Below are 17,177 nucleotides of genomic sequence, written 5' to 3'. Positions count from 1 at the left end.
TGTAATTTGGATGGCCCAATCTACTTGTTTTAAGGCAGGGAACACGAAATTCAAAACAATCCATCTTAAACGTACTTTACTTAAAAAAATAAATAAATAAATAAAAAATTTAAAAAAGCGGTGGGGGGGCGGTTCTGCAAAAGACTTCTCGCCTCTATGGTCTATTATGAAGGCAGGAGAGGCATTCTTCTCATCAAGTGCTCTAAGCAAAACTAAATAATGATGACTGTGTACAGTCACTTAGTGATCAATAACAATAAAAAAGTGTAGAAAAAGGGTGCCAGTAGAGCACTGACAAGAGCGTGTACCAAATGATCAATCAGCCGAGCTACCTCAAGAAACTACAGTCAGGTATCATTCAAAATCAACAGCGTCCTTGTCGCAATAAAGAATCCCCCAAAGTGTTAAGAGCTGTTGAAAAAGGCATCCTGTGGAGGACTGACAAACCTATGTATTGTCATTACATTGTAGTCTACAATAAAATGCAAACCATGACAGATCAGTTATTACAAACGGTCATAACTTCATTATCCGTTTAGTAAAGCACCGTTTAAGTATGAAAAGTGATACTGTATATAAAAGATTGATTGATGGGTAACCTTGTGTATTTTGCCACTCTTGCCCATTAACTGTAGCTGCACAGTCCCATAGCAACATATATGGGGTCAACAACCTTTCTGGAATTGAGCTACTGTACTTCTTGGGTACTGATTAATGCGAAAGACTACCAGTTGAGACACACTTCTGAAATAACAAATTTTCTCAAATTACCTTCCATGACACATATCTTATTTTTAATAATTAATGATATTCATCTGTGAAGGCAGTGATCATGTTAATGATTTCTCACAATAATTATGACAATGATTTATGATTAATTATTTATCATGGCCGTGGCACGGTGGCCGACTCGTTAGTGCGTCTGCCTCACAGTTCTGAGGACCGGGGTTCAATCCCCGGCCCCGCCTATGTGGAGTTTGCATGTTCTCCCCGTGCCTGCGTGGGTTTTCTCCGGGCACTCCGGTTTCCTCCCATATCCCAAAAACATGCATGCTAGGTTAATTGACGACACTAAATTGCCCGCAGGTGTGAATGTGAGTGTGAATGGTTGTTTGTTTGTATGTGCCCTGTGATTGGCTGGCAACCAGTTCAGGGTGTACCCCGCCTCCCGCCCGATGTTAGCTGGGATAGGCTCCAGCACGCCCGCGACCCTAGTGAGGAGAAGCGGGTCAGAAGATGGATGGATGGATATTTATCATGGTAAGAAATAAAAATAAAAAATAAACACTTTATTCCTCTCTGCAAGGGCTGATATTTTCAGATCATCACTTCTGCAACCATCCATCCATCCATCCATCCATCCATTTTGTACCGCTTATCCGAGGTCGGGTCGCGGGGGCAGTAACTTTAGCAGGGACGCCCAGACTTCCCTCTCCCCAGCCACTTCATCCAGCTCTTCCGGGGGGATCCCGAGGCGTTCCCAGGCCAGCCGAAGGACGTAGTCTCTCCAGCGTGTCCTGGGTCGTCCCCGGGGTCTCCTCCCGGTGGGACGTGCCCGGAACACTGTTCCACGGCCAGGACGAAAACCACACTGCTCCTCCTGAATCTGAGATTCAACTTCCCGACGGTCCCTCCTCTCCAGCACCCCTGAATAGACCTTACCAGGGAGACTGAGGAGTGTGATCCCCCTGTAGTTGGAACACACCCTCCGATCCCCCTTCTTAAAAACGGGGACCACCACCCCAGTCTGCCAATCCAGAGGCACTGTTCCCGATGTCCACGCGATGTTGCAGAGGCGTGTCAACCAGGACAGCCCTACAACATCCAGAGCCTTGAGGAACTCCGGGCGAATCTCATCCACCCCCGGGGCCTTGCCACCGAGGAGCTTTTTAACCACCTCGGTGACCTCAACCCCAGAGATAGGAGAGCCCGCCTCAGAGAACCCAGACTCTGCTCCCTCATGGGAAGGCGTGTCGGTGGAATTGAGGAGGTTTGGGCTCACCACCTGTGGGAGGGGCCATAGGGGACAGGTGCAGTGCGAGCTGGGCGGTGGCCGAAGGCGGGGACGTTGGCGATCCGATCTCCGGCTACAAAAGCACTTGTGCAACATTCCTGGGAAATCATAATGTCCCATCACTCGTGTGCTGTTTTTAGAACAAGTCGGCGGGCTACTAATGTGGTCATTGTGGCCGTGCACACCATGTAGGTGACCATGCTTAAGCATAACAGATCTGACATGGCATCCCTCACCTGTCACAAAATAAACAGGTAACCTGTTGACTGTCCTCCTCCATCCACTGCCACTGCTCTTCGTTATCATCGGAGTCACCATCACCGTCTGATAGCTCGGGCATGTCCTCGAAATCTGCACAAGGATCTATTCAAGTGGAAGTATTTATGAAACACTGTTTATAGTCTAGTGAAACTCTACCATGAAACTCTGAAATCTATTACCAAACTCAGCATATAGGAAACATCACTGTACTCTGTATTCCCTAGTTGATTGGTTTGGTCCTCACTTCCTCAACGCAGACTGCAGCACTCGTATACTTTTATATACAAGGCTATTCTTGATAAGCTTCCATACTATATCTGCTCTTAAGTATGTGATGATTCAAAATTCCATGATTATCAGATCCAGCACCTGTGTGCATTTAAAGTGCTCTCCCTTGACTTTTATTTTGGCCCTTGGTCCTGTAATGACCTTCCGAGTCGACTCAAACTAGCCTCGTTGGTCTCTATGTATGGTTTAACTTACGTAAAAGTTGCTGTATTTCTTGATATCAGTTGTTCCTGCTCTGACGTGTAGCAGCACTTTTATGTATTGACATGACCGTTAACCTTCCTCATTGTGTTGTGATAGTTATTTTGTGCTTGCATTTTGTACATTTATTCAGTATTTACTGCTATCCATTCTGGGTGGATGGTAGTCTATCGAAGTGCAACTGTAAGGTGGTCGTTTCTCTATATTTTGTTTACTTTTATGTATAGTGTGTTGTATGTAGATTGCTATTACGTGAATTCTGCTGCGCCTTCTCGGCCAAATCATTCGTAAAACAAGACGTTGACCTCAAGGAGTTGTTTTCTAGTTAGAAAAAAAACAAAAAAAGTTTAGCGCTGAATAGGATTCTCCTGTTGTCATACGTGAATTAGGTAGCAGACGATAACACATGTGCCAACACCACATTCACTGGATAGGCTAGGTTGCTCATCACGTGTTGAAACGCGTGGTTTAAGTTATGTCTATTTTCCAGTGATACCATCTCGTATATTTGTTATTTGTCAGAGACTCACGTGCGTCTGTACATTCTGCCATGATGCTGCTGTTTCCCCGATTACTTCCTGGTGACTTAAGATGACGCACGGTACGTACCAGTGACACTTCCGGCGTACACTTCCACCAGATGTCGCTGCAAACCACGAGCCCATGCTCGAATACAGTACACTTAGTTTGAAAATAGATTTAGAAAACTCAATCTATTTTTTAAAGAGTCGGTTTTATTAATGTATTTGTAAGTGTACAATGGAGCATAGAAAATTGTAGTTGTATTAAAAATGGGTATAGGTCATAAAAAAACAAATGGTTCAGATCAAGTTTAAAATAAAAATAAAAATAATAAAAAAGAGTTCAGTTTTTATTACAAAAGCAAAACTAGGGGGTTCTGGACTAAAATGGTTGAGATCATTTACATCAGTGACGTGCGGTGAGATTCATGATTGGTGAGGCACTGACTACGTCAAGTGACTCTGGAGCTCGATAAAGCTCAACTCAACACTGCCACATGCTGGTTGTGGCACCGTACATACCAGACTCCACTGTGCACCTTTAGTGGCTTTTCTGGTCGATAAGAAAGACTATATGTCACACACTTTCATTAAATATATTAGACAGTCTTTTAAACGTCAGTAAGTGCAGTTCGAAAGACTATATGTCACACACTTTCATTAAATATATTAGACAGTCTGTTAAACGTCAGTAAGTGCAGTACATGTGTGATAAAACGTATATTATTGCCGATGTAATGAGGAAACATCAGTGTGTGTATGTGTGTGTGAAGCCACGGACCAATCACAGCCTGCCTGAATGGGTGTGTGCGTGGTCTCTTGAAGCATCATGGGAGCGATGACACAACGTGACTCGTGGCTGCGCTTTCTATACATTTGAACACGAAATATGAAAATTCCGCTATTTTAATGATGAAATCATTGAAAATATTGGATTGAAAAAGAAATCAATGAAAAGCACGGACCATAGAACTAGAATGGAACAATTTAATCTACAACCCCAATTCCAATGACTTGGGACATTGTGTTAAACAAATAAAACAGAATACAATGATTTGCAAATAATATTCAACCTATATTTAATTGAATACACTACAAAAACTGACTGAGAATTTTATGGCAAGTTCCAAAAAAGCTGGGACAGATTCATGTTTACCACTGTTTTACATCACCTTTTCTTTTAACAACATTCAATAAACGTTTGGGAACTGAGGACACGAATTGTTGAAGCTTTGTAGGTGGAATTCTTTCCCATTCTTGTTTGATGTACAGCTTCAGCTGTTCAACAGTCCGGGGTCTCCGTTGTCATATTTTCCATCCATCCATTTTCTGAGCCACTTCTCCTCACTGGAGCCTATCCCAGCTATCATCGGGCAGGAGGCGGGGCACACCCTGAACTGGTTGCCAGCCAATCGCAGGGCACATATAAACAAACAACCATTTGTACTCACATTCACACCTACGGGCAATTTAGAGTTGTCAATTAGCCTACCGTGCATGTTTTTGGGACATGGGAGGAAACCAGAGTGCCTGGAGAAAACCCATGCACACTTCATAATGCGCCACACATTTTCAATGGGAGACAGGTCTGGACTACAGGCAGGCTAGTCTAGTACCTGCACTCTTTTACTACGAAGCCACGCTGTTGTAACACGTGCAGAATGTGGTTTGGCATTGTCTTGCTGAAATAAGCAGGGGCGTCCATGAAAAAGACGTTGCTTGGATGGCAGCATATGTTTTTCCAAAACCTGTATGTACCTTTCAGCATTAATGGTGCCTTCACAGATGTGTAAGTTACCCATGCCGTTGGCACTAACACAGCCCCATACCATCACAGATGCTGGTTTTTGAACTTTGCGTCCATAACAGTCTGGATGGTTCTTTTCCTCTTTGACCCGGAGGACACGACGTCCACAATTTCCAAAACCAATTTGAAATGTGGACTCGTCGGACCACAGAACACTTTTCCACTTTTCATCAGTCCATCTTAGATGATCTCGGGCCCAGAGAAGCCGGCGGCATTTCTGGGTGTTGTTGATAAATGGCTTTTGCTTTGCATAGTAGAGTTTCAAGTTGCACTTACGGATGTAGCACCGAACTGTTATTTACTGACATTGGTTTTCTGGAGTGTTCCTGAGCCCATGTGGTGATATCCTTTACACATCGATGTCGGTTTTTGATGCAGTGGCGCCTGAGGGGTCGTAGGTCACGGGCATTCAATGTTGGTTTTCGGCCTTGCCGCTTACATAGTGATTTCTCCAGATTCTCTGAACCTTTTGATGATATTATGGACCGTAGATGATGAAATCCCTGAATTCCTTGCAATTGTACATTGAGGAACATTGTCCTTAAACTGTTCGACTATTTTCTCACGCACTTGTTCACAAAGAGATGAACCTCGCCCTATCTTTGATGTAAATGAATTCAGGGAAGGTCCTTTTATACCCAATCATGGGACCCACCTGTTCCCAATTAGCCTGTACACCTGTGGGATATTCCAAACAGGTGTTTGATGAGCATTCCTCAACTTTCTCAATCTTTTTTGCCACCTGTCCCAGCTTTTTTGGAGCGTGTTGCAGCCATAAAATTCTAAGTTAATGATTATTTGTTAAAAACAATAAAGTTTATCAGTTTGAACATTAAATATCTTGTCTTTGTAGTGTATTCAATTAAATATAGGTTGAACATGATTTACAAATCATTGTATTCTGTTTTTATTTATGTTTAACACAATGTCCCAACTTCATTGGAATTGGGGTCATAATCATACGTTTTTTTTTTCCTATTCACATGCAGTGGAAAGGAAAGACCACCAGGGGGCTCTGCCTCACTTGCCTACCCTGACCACACGTCACTGATTTACATCAGAGTTCAATGCACGGACGGACTAAGCAATGATACCGGCTTCCTCTGGAGAAATATTTAACTTGTGGCCATTTTTTGCTTGATGTCTCGTAGTATCACAGATTCTGCTTTTTGTATGCAAAACATGTTTCTTTGCCAGTAGAGTCCACGTGGTTGTGCTCTGTTCAAGCCCGGCCTGATGTGCCAGACCTGAGCGTATCCTTTCCTTCCTCCAATCCAATCACTGGGATGCCACTGAGCAGTTTCTCTACTTGGGGAATGTCCCTTAATTACAGAGCCCACCTTGCTGCCAATTGGTTTTGACAGTTTCAGTTGGTCAAAAACCAGTTGCGACCCAATATTATGATGTGATTTACTTTGAGACTACACACCTGATAGAGCGTTTTCCTTTTGAATATGAAAAAAACGGTCCAGATGTGACACTGACTGCAAACTCTGCTGAGAACATTCTCAAATCAGAACTTGCTTGTGTTGAATTTCCATCAGGAAAAGGGACTTGTTTGTGCTCAGGATGGTTTTGAACTGCATCTGCTGAGGCCGCCAAATTGATAGTATTTTTGCTTTTTGGAAAATTTCTGGATTGCAAGCCACGACTGTTTGGGTAAAGATTGTTAGATTTTGATCCAGAATCAGTGGTGTCACTTTGATATCTCGCCAAAGTTGGAATCACGTCACCAGTTGTCAGGCCATTAATACCAGAAGGTTGAGACCATTCTTTATGGTCACAGCAGAGGCCCACGTGAGCCTGTCCTGCGGGAATGTGACGCACATCACCTACAAAATCACACAACAAAGGTAAAAACTCAAGTATTTCTCCACTCATTAAAGTTGAGTTAGCAGCAGATATTACCTCTTTGTCCCCCCCATTTCATATGACCAACCTGAAGCCAAAAGCACAGCACAAGGAGGCTGCAAAAGCATTGTTAAATATAATCAGTTAGCCATTCTAATGATACAGCACCGAACCACTGGCATAATTTACCTCGTAAAACCTGAGACTCATTGTTCATCGAGTTTCAATAGCTACTTGTACCTAGATTATTATCAGACGAACTCAGATGTTCTTCATTTGGATTAAGTGCTGCATGCACGGTGACAATGGCCACCTCCTAACGTTAGGTCTTTAAAGGTGATGAACAACCCAAATTCCAATCAAGTTGGGACGTTGTGTTAAACATAAATAAAAACAGAATACAATTATGTGAAAATATTGTTCAACCTATTTTTAATTGAATACACTACAAAGACAAGATATTTAATGTTCAAACTGATCAACTTTATTGTTTTTAGCAAATAATCATTAACATAGAATTTTATGGCTGCAACACATTCCAAAAAAGCTGGGAGAGGTGGCAAAAAAGACTGAAAAAGTTGAGGAATGCTCATCAAACACCTGTTCAGAACATCCCACAGGTGAACAGGCTAATTGGGAACAGATGGGTGCCATGATTGGGCAGAAAAGGAGCTTCCCTGAATTCCTCAGTCATTCACAAGCAAAGCTGGGGCGAGGTTCACCTCTTTGTGAACAAGTGCGTAAGAAAATAGTTGAACAGTTTAAGGACAATGTTCCTCAACGTACAATTGCGAGGAATTTAGAGATTTCATCATCTACGGTCCATATTATCATCACAAGATTCAGAGAATCTGGGGAAATCACTCCATGTAAGCGGCGAGGCCGGAAACCAACATCGGAATGCCCATGACCTTCGATCCCTCAGGCGGCACTGTATCAAAAACCGACATCAATGTGTAAAGGATATCACCACATGGGCTCAGGAACACTTCAGAAAACCAATGTCAGTAAATACAGTTCGGCGGTACATCCATAAGTGCAACTTGAAACTCTACTATGCAAAGCAAAAGCCATTTATCAACAACACCCAGAAACGCTGCCGGCTTCTCTGGGACCGAGCTCATCTAAGATGGACTGATGCAAAGTGGAAAAGTGTTCTGTGGTCCGACGAGTCCATATTTCCAATTGTTTTTGGAAATTGTGGCCGTCGTGTCCTCCGGGCCAAAGAGGAAAACAACATCTGGACTGTTATGGACGCAATGTTCAAAAGCCAGCATCTGTGATAGTTTGGGGCTTTGTTAGTGCCAACAGCATGGGTAACTTACACATCTGTGAAGGCATCATTAATGCTGAAAGGTACATTCAGGTTTTGGAGAAACATATGCTGCCATCCAAGCAATTCTTTTTCATGGACACCCCTGCTTATTTCAGCAAGACAATGCCAAACCACATTCTGCACGTGTTACAACAGCGTGGCTTCGTAGTAAAAGAGTGTGGGTACTAGACCGGCTGGCCTGCAGTCTAGACCTTTCTCCCATTGAAAATGTGTGGCGCATTATGAAGCGTAAAATACGACAACGGAGACCCCGGACTGTTTATCAATCAAGTTTATCAGTTTGAACATTAAATATAGGTTGAACGTGATTTGCAAATCATTGTATTCTGTTTTTATTTATGTTTTAACACAACGTCCCGACTTCATTGGAATTGGGGTTGTATACACACAAACAAATAAACACAGTATACATAAACTCTACAAATTGTTTTAATTTTGCTTTGACCTAAACAATGACAATTGAAAAATATATATTTTAGCTTTTACCAGCTGTCAAAGTACATGGAATATGAGCTCATCAGGTTTTTTCCCTCATTCGTGGAGAGGTAAATATAACATTTCATTATATTTCGAAGTAAAAAAAGAAAGTTCCATGTTGAATGCATGTCCTCCATGTATGAACCATTTATCAATTATAATAAATATAGGAGCCATTTTTTATTTACCTATGACTTTCCATCATGTGGTGGGGGAAAAATATTAGATTTTCAAAACACAGTTGCGGAAAACCATTTGTTCACAAGGGGGCGCTACTACACAAGAAACTAACGAAAAAATTAGTTCATGCTCTCCAACAAGGCAAGTCGCATTTATTGCCAAATTGATTTAAAGTGATTACAATACAATGAGATCTAAACATTTTAAAATGTTATTTGCCGTTATCTCAATATACCAAGCCACCATTGACTGAAGTAAATTATATTTAAACCAACACCATCATAAACATTCAACGCATGCAAATGAGTAAGCAACATTTAAGGCAGTGGTTCTCACAATATTATAAATGTGAATTATCTGTGTTAAAATCCCTGTACTTAACATTTTGCAGCAGAAGATATAAAAATTTTCCTCTGCAGAAGTCAGAGATCAATAAAGCATGTGCACGACCCTAGTGAGGAGAAGCGGTACGGAAAATGGAACGAATGAATTACAATCCTTGACATGATGCAATGAACCTGAGCTGTAAATTGCCTGCTACCAACTCCATAGACCTGAAATGGGAAATCAGGAGTTGTTATAAATTAAATTTATTTCACATCAGTAAAACTTTATTTCAAAAGTAGCAATAACTGCTATAATTACACAAAGTCTATAGTTGCACGTTGTCGTGCTTAGGTGAGAATACATCAAAATATGTTATTTAAATAAGTGCCCAAGGATGGAAATCAACAAGTAAAACTGGGCATTTTCCTGGTCATTACAATAGGTTTTAAAAGTAACTTAGTTTCAAAGTCACGAAACTCACCCGAGAGTTACTTCTTGTCACTTTTCCCCAGAGTGTTGATGGCTTTGTTCTCCAGGATCTCAACCTTTTGTTCAGGCTGAAGCACAGTGTTTGACACCATAGCCTTCGCCACTGTTTGGATGGGGATGGACATGGATGTGGAGCAAACAGCAGAGACTGCAGTGAAGAACTGCCTGGCCAGCCACTCGCCAGGACGACTCTGCTGTCTGTCTACCAGCAAAACCCTGTTGGAAAGCAACACAAAAATAAAACAACCAAACAGAGACAATAGATTAGATGTGTAGGAAATGGCCTACACTAATGTTCTCGGCCAATGGGTGCTGTGTTTGAGAAGAATGGGAATACAGACATGTTTGATGTCCAACAAAGAAAAGTGGATTGAAAACCTTCTTGCGAACTTGGGGTGAATCTTTTTACACCAGTTTCATTGTAATGAAAAAATCTGGCGTCACACATCAACAGCAGGGACGATCATGAATGTACAACCCCAATTCCAATGAAGTTGGGACGTTGTGTTAAACATAAATAAAAACAGAATACAAATGCAAATCACGTTCAACCTATATTTAATTGAATACACTACAAAGACAGGATATTTAATGTTCAAACTGATAAACTTTGTTGTTTTTAGCAAATAATCATTCACTTAGAATTTTATGGCTGCAAAACGTTTCAAAAAAGCTGGGACAGGTGGCAAAAAAGATTGAGAAAGTTGAGGAATGCTCATCAAACACCTGTTTGGAATATCCCACAGGTGAACAGGTGGGTGCCATGATTGGGTATAAAAAGGACCTTCCCTGAATTGCTCAGTCATTCACATCTTTGTGAACAAGTGCGTGAGAAAATAGTCGAACAGTTTAAGGACAATGTTCCTCAACGTACAAGTGCAAGGAATTTAGGGATTTCATCATCTACGGTCCATATCATCATCAAAAGGTTCAGAGAATCTGGAGAAATCACTGCATGTAAGCGGCAAGGCCGAAAACCAACATTGAATGCCCATGACCTTCGAACCCTCTGGCGGCATTGCATCAAAAACCGACATCAATGTGTAAATGATATCACCACATGGTCTCAGGAACACTTCAGAAAACGAATGTCAGTAAATACAGTTCGGCGCTACATCCGTAAGTGCAACTTGAAACTCTACTATGCAAAACAAAAGCAATTTATCAACAACACCTAGAAACGCCGCCGGCTTCTCTGGGCCGAGCTCATCTAAGATGGGCTGATGCAAAGTGGAAAAGTGTTCTATGGTCTGACGAGTCCACATTTCAAATAGTTTTTGGAAATGGTGGACGTCGTGTTCTCCGGGCCAAAGAGGAAAAGAACCATCCGGACTGTTATGGACGCAAAGTTCAAAAGCCAGCATCTGTCATAGTATGGGGCTGTGTTAGTGCCAATGGCATGGGTAACTGTGAAGGCACCATTAATGCTGAATGGTACATACAGGTTTTGGAGAAACATGCTGCCATCTAAACGTCGTCTTTTTCATGGATGCCCCTGCTTATTTCAGCAAGACAATGCCAAACCACATTCTGCACGTGTTTCTACAGCGCGGCTACGTAGTGAAAGAGTGCAGGTACTAGACTGGCCTGCCTGCAGTCCAGACCTATCTCCCATTGAAAATGTGTGCCGCGTTATGAAGTGTAAAATACGACAACGGAGACCCCGGACTGTTGAACAGCTGAAGCTGTACATCAAGCAACAATGAGAAAGAATTCCACCTGCAAAGCGTCAACAATTAGTGCCCTCAGTTCCCAAATGTATTGAATGTTGTTAAAAGAAAAGGTGATGTAACAAAGTGGTAAACATGACCCTGTCCCAGCTTTTTTGGAAAATGTTGCAGCCATAAAATTTTAAGTTTGTAATGATTTTCTAAAAACAATAAAGTTTATCAATTTGAACATTAAATATTTTGTCTTTGTAGTGTATCCAATCAAATATAGGTTGAACATGATTTGAAAATCATTGCATTCTGTTTTTATTCATGTTTAACACAACATCCCAACTTCATTGGAATTGGGGTTGTAGAACAGTTTGATGAAATGATGCAGGTTGTATCCTCCCTTTTCCATTGTCATGCTGTGGTTGCTTTACCCAACAGAAGGTTTTGAAACTGTACAGTCTGGATCAGTTACTTTGGTACCCCACTAAGCATCAGAAAATGGAAATTGTCAAGTTTGTCCCAACTTCATTGGGGTTGTAAATGTCCATTAAAGATGCTGAAGATGCACACGCTGCTGTTCATGTACATTGATTGGTAAGATGTATCAGTCTAACTTCTTGGTGTGAAGACATTTTGTAAAAAAAAAACAGGATACTATAATGTACCGCTAATACTAGGTGACATGCATGTCAAGGTTGTCAGTGATGTTTATTTTGGTTTACTTTTGAGGAGAGCGTAATGGCCTCAGCTGTTCCAAGTGGGTAACAGATAGGCCTGTCATGTTATTACAATATCGACTTATCGTTCGATAAATAAAATGGACACAATAGTTTTTGCGGACTCGATAAATTGTCATCATTGTGGTGAGCCGGCGTTGTGGAGCAGCTAGTGGACTCATGGAACGCTGGCAGACCGGTACACTCTTGCCGGTGTTGGCGCTGTCCATTACTCCACAGCCTTGCTCCATGTGCAGTGCATAGATTCACAAAACAGGGACACTTGAGTGAAAGTTAACTGTTTGTTGTGTTGTTGTGCAAGCTAGGTCATTAGCTCGTGAGCTAACAAGTTAAGGCTCTAAACAGCTCGCTCCACCGCAGCAATGTCATTTAAAACATCAGAGCTTCGCTCCGACTTGTTGTGTGTGTTAGTCCCCAATTAACACACACGGGGACGTGAACTGTTTATTAAGCATAACCTCAGTGGCACACATTCAGCTAGTAGATGACTACAGCGAACGTCAATGTATATTTGATTCACAGGTGAAGGGGTCATCTTCAGCGAACCAACCACACAGTAGCTAGGTTTACATGGAGACTTTTTTGTCATTCCGATTGAAATGATTCTGATTGAAGATCTCTGCTCAACTGTTTACATGCGACGTGATCTATTCTGATCGAATGTATACTTGTGCACTACTCATCGTGAACGTCATGTCATTTATCAAGATGGAGGTCCTTTGTCTATTCAGCATAGTAGTTGGGATTGTTTTTATACATTTATTTTTAAAAACGCTTAATAAAAACAACTTATAAGTAGTTAAAAACAAGATCTCTGTCGCATACGAGCTGCGTCGGCAGAGGCCATATTTACGGTGCGTAAACGATGACATCACTGCGCTACCAGCGAAGCAGCCGTGGCTAATGTCGGCTTGTTTAAAGTGCACATTACTTACAGTGCACATCTCATCCGCATTAGTGAGGGGCGTGGCTTTGGTCAGCAATCCGGAGTGGAGGGAAGTGAGACTACATTCAAATCTTGCTAGCAGTTTTAACACTGCAAACTCACCGTTTAAAATACAGTATAATAGCCTTTCCAATACTTGAACTTTGGAAACAAAATATGTGCTGAGTGACTTTTCTATTTAACCTGAGACTGTCAAAATAAAATGGCATAAGCTATTTTGATTATCAAGCAGGGCAACATTTTCTTGGAAAATTGCTTTTTGATCCATGTGTGTTGTGTTTACTATTATTTAGTGTATATTGCGGCATATTTTGACATGACAGGAATACATACAAGTTGTCTGGATGCCGGGGAGGAACCAAACAAGTAATTTGGGTCTTGAGTTGGAAATTTTAAGGATACCCGCGCCATAGCTGGTATCGACTGTTTTAGCACTTTAAAACGTCCAATGTTTATTGGGAGTGATTTCCCAAAGTCAGTTCAAGTCCTTACATATAACCAAACAGTATGCTGCTTTCCACACATTACCCTCTTCTTGTTTTTGTTGTAAAGTTAATTGTTTTGTAAGGTTTCAAATTCAAGGCTAACTTACCCAGGTCTGTAAACGGCATATCTGTCAAAATCCAACGCTTGTATATCTGCTTCCACTTGTCCCTAAAAGAAATGCATTGCTTTTAGTAAAGCTCTAAAGTCAGGATTTCATAAGAAAAAGATCAACAATTATCATATTTGGGGTAAAGCAAAAGTAATATGCAGTAAGGAGAAACACCTTCACTTTGAGGTAGAGGAAGTTGCTGCTTTTATCAGCTCCTCTTGATGACTCCAGGTGGAATTGTTTGCAGCCTCCAGCTTTGGCGAGCTCAGCAGATTTTAATACATAGTCATGATCAACTCGGATGAATCCTTGCTGAAATCAGAACGATATACCATAGGAATTAGCAATAATAATTATGATTGCCAAGCAAAGACACATTTAAACAATTTAAACAACAGAAACATTAGCAAATTTCTGTTGAACCATCACAGTAATCTTCAAAAATGCACACTGTTGATTTTTCTCTTTGTCACGATGATTGCAAACTTCTCTCTTTGTCATGTTTATTGTGGCGAACAATTTGATAGACATGATATGCAACCACTCAAAATGTACTCCTGTATTTGTGTCTGGCAACAGCATGAGCTTCAAATCACTTCCTACTTCGCTATTGTTCTGTCTCATGTTTGTGACTTGACCAAATTCTGTACAGCTTAGGTTCTTTGGCGTACAGGGGGCCTGCCTGAGAACATTCTATTTTAATTTATGACTATTTCTATTCTATGAATAGTGGCAGTGGCTATTTTTTTAGGGAGTGGTCTGCTGGGGCAGAAAACCAAACAGGCTGATCAGGCAGGCTAGCTCTGCCCTGGGATATCCTCTGGAGTACGTGCTGTCATCTATGATGATCACTGACGCCCACAAAATACAGGAGATCATGAAAACCCTCAGCAGCTCCTTCAGTAACACACTCCTTCAACCCAAATGTGTGAAGATGTACCACAGGTCCATCCTTCCTGCTGCTGTAACACTTAATAACCTGCATTGCTGTCAAAAGCCTGTATAACACTGTTAATATATAACTTATTCATGCATTTGTCATTACACTGATGATAGTTTTGCTATTTGGATTCAAACTACATTTATGTATGGTATTTATTAATACATATCAGTTGCCACGCTGCTTCAGATCACTGTTGGTGATGTAGCTCTGGACATAAATAATATGTTGTGATATTTTGTAATTTATGCTTGGCTACACTGTGCAGATTACTGTCCACTTTGCTGCAAAACTGGAATTTCTCCATGGTGGGACCAGTGAAGCCATATTCTCTTGTATTCTGTTTGTTTAACTTACAGCCCCTGCTTTTGCCCTGGTTGTTCCCAGGCAGCAGTAGCCAACGTCATGGCCCTGGAAGGCAGCAGCATAATCCTCAAGTTTTTCAAAGTCCACCACCTCTTGAACCTGGAGGCAGATAAGACACAATGTAAAGAAAAATATCAATACAACCTCATCGGGAGATGTGTCACATGGCTTCATAGTCGGTCCACTGACCAGGTTTTCGAACACTTTGCCCTCAAAGTTGAGCTGCCTTCTCCCGATGAGGGTGATCTTGGAGAAGATGTTGCACTGTAGTAACTCTTGAAGCAACACCTTCCCAGTCTCCCCAGATGCCCCAAGTATGAAACAGCTCTTATTTTGCTGCCTGAAATTTTCCTCCAGAGTTTTCATATCTGAAGTCATTCTGTGTGGCAGTAATACAAGGATCTTACCATTTGTGCATATCTTCAGCAAATGTTCACAAATCACATTGTGCAGGCAAGCATAAACAACATGCGAGAAACATGTTATTATCTAAATTTGTTTATTTTAACAATGATAGCAGGACACGCTGACAATAAATAATTATAAATTTGCTTTATAGAGTAGTTTATGTTTACAAAATACAGTGTAAAAAAGGTATGCAGTTGATCAATGCTTGACACTGTTTAAAACAAAATCAACGTGCAGTTCAAAGTAACCAGTGGACTTATATACTCAATCAGTTTAATCAAATCTATTACAAGATCCATGCCAAAAAGGATGCCTTAATACTGACATAAGTATTAAATTAACATTGTCACAGTAAATGTGGTTGTATGTCATGTAGTTGCTCTCCAAATTATTCAACCCCCATTCCTAATTATACATACAGTATTAGCATAGGTTACACGGTTACAACAATAGTTTGTAATGAACCAATATTTTGTTAATTTGTCCATCTAGTTAAAGATTGAAAGTAAATGTAATGGAACAAATGTGTTTTCCTCAGGGTGTTACTTAATTTTGAGGAGAAACTGTAGCTAGGTAACCGAATTGACGTGTCTATTGTCGTACTAGAGAGGCTCCAACTACCGGAGACAAATTCCTTGTGTGTTTTTTGGACATACTTAGCAAATAAAGATAATTCTGAAAATAAATATTGAAAACAGTGGTCACAGTGGTGCGGTTACACACCACGTCAAACCACCATTCAGTTCTGTATATTAGAGCCTATTGTGTCTATTGTGAACGGGGACCATTCAAAATATTTTTCGCTTGATTGAGTGCACGTGAATAACACAATTAGATACGCATTTCTAGCAAGTAGCTTTAGCACCATTAGAACAGCCGTAGGTGTCTGCGGTGTCAAGCAAGCAAGCAGCGATCTTTACCTGGCGAGGTGAGCTGGCTCAGGGTCATCGAAACCCTTGAGAACAACTGCGACGATGACGACCGAGAGGGCTAAGAATGTTGTAGCTTTTCTTAATGTGACGTCCGGTAGTTTGATAAGAGGCATCAGTACGAACAACACTGACACTTCCTGGTTGTATCGCGCCCGTCTTCCTGCTGCTCGGAAGAGCCCACACTCACACTACTGCACATTCAGCATGTTTCTCTGTAAACGTGTAATATGTCTAGAAGTTTTTGTATTTTATCTTCACATTGCAGTAATTAAAATAAACAGCGACGTCCGATATCTCCCCCCGCCCCCGCTTTCTCTTTGCAATGCTGAGCTGGTAGATTGTTAAAACAAACCTCGAACCCAGACCGCATCACCGCAACGTCAAACGTACTTCCGGGTGGCGATGGCTACGATTGCATCACTCGTGTAACACCCCAGTGGTGTAATGTTATTCCTAATCGGATGTCGTGGGTAAAAAATAAAAAAAACAGAATCCGGAGAGGGAATAGCTCCACAGGAAACTTTATTTTGCGGTACGACTCCAGTGCACGACCATAACCTTTTTTCTGGCCGTTACACTTGGCCTCATCACCACATATCACTCCGCCACTACCATTCCTTTACTATAGTCCCCAAACATTAAATAATACAAAAGACCCATACAAATAAAATACATCATCCATCCATCCTTAAATTTTCTTTCACGTATCCGAGGCGGGGGCAGCAGCTTAAGCAGACCTCTCCCTTCCCAGCCATTTCGTCCAGCTCTTCCAAGGGGGATCCTGAGGCGTTCACAGGCCAGCCGAGAGACATAGTCTCTCTAGCCGCTAGAGTCTAGCGT

General features: G+C 41.4%; 2 protein-coding genes across 12 annotated transcripts in view; both read right to left on the bottom strand.

Moving 5' to 3' along the window:
* Positions 1-7,425, bottom strand: part of prmt3 (protein arginine methyltransferase 3) — an 86,334-nt gene extending 78,909 nt beyond the window's left edge. The window contains exons 1-3 of one of the 10 annotated variants that reach the window (XR_009786936.1): positions 3,295-7,415; positions 3,017-3,085; positions 2,251-2,377 (exon numbers count right to left, since the gene is read on the bottom strand). Coding sequence is in view for 9 of the 10 variants with exons in the window: in XM_061764691.1 (XP_061620675.1) it covers positions 2,251-2,377; positions 3,017-3,085; positions 3,295-3,316 (218 nt within the window). In the remaining variant the exon portion in view is untranslated. Of the gene's footprint in view, positions 1-2,250; positions 2,378-3,016; positions 3,086-3,294 lie in introns of all 10 variants that reach the window. The other 9 variants (XM_061764691.1, XM_061764650.1, XM_061764621.1 and 6 more) reach the window with 9 other exon arrangements.
* Positions 7,426-8,690: 1,265 nt separating this feature from the next.
* htatip2 (HIV-1 Tat interactive protein 2) lies at positions 8,691-16,894 on the bottom strand. Of its 2 annotated transcripts, none has more exons than XM_061764719.1 (7): positions 16,690-16,894; positions 15,187-15,376; positions 14,989-15,096; positions 13,866-14,003; positions 13,689-13,750; positions 9,745-9,968; positions 8,691-9,490 (listed from the first exon to the last, which is right to left on the bottom strand). In XM_061764719.1, exons 2-6 carry the CDS (start codon positions 15,373-15,375, stop codon positions 9,752-9,754), a joined length of 714 nt encoding a protein of 237 aa, XP_061620703.1. In that variant the 5' UTR covers position 15,376; positions 16,690-16,894; the 3' UTR covers positions 8,691-9,490; positions 9,745-9,751. The 2 variants fall into 2 exon arrangements, with proteins under 2 accessions (XP_061620703.1, XP_061620695.1); XM_061764711.1 differs by lacking the exon at positions 16,690-16,894 and adding an exon at positions 16,326-16,683.
* Between the last annotated feature and the right edge of the window lie 283 nt (positions 16,895-17,177).

Source organism: Phyllopteryx taeniolatus, chromosome 2 (genome assembly GCF_024500385.1).
Source record: "Phyllopteryx taeniolatus isolate TA_2022b chromosome 2, UOR_Ptae_1.2, whole genome shotgun sequence".
NCBI lineage: Eukaryota > Metazoa > Chordata > Actinopteri > Syngnathiformes > Syngnathidae > Phyllopteryx > Phyllopteryx taeniolatus.
The sequence above is the reverse complement of the archived record's forward strand: the minus strand, read 5'-3'. Positions and strand labels throughout refer to the sequence as shown.

Coding starts and splice junctions, on each gene's coding strand:
- htatip2 (XM_061764711.1), bottom strand. CDS start 16,450: ATGCCTCTTATCAAACTACCGGACGTCACATTAAGAAAAGCTACAACA. Junction 15,377..16,325: donor GAGCCAGCTCACCTCGCCAG/GTAAAGATCGCT, acceptor ACTGCCACACAG/AATGACTTCAGATATGAAAA. Junction 14,004..14,988: donor CCAGGGCAAAAGCAGGGGCT/GTAAGTTAAACA, acceptor TTCTGATTTCAG/CAAGGATTCATCCGAGTTGA.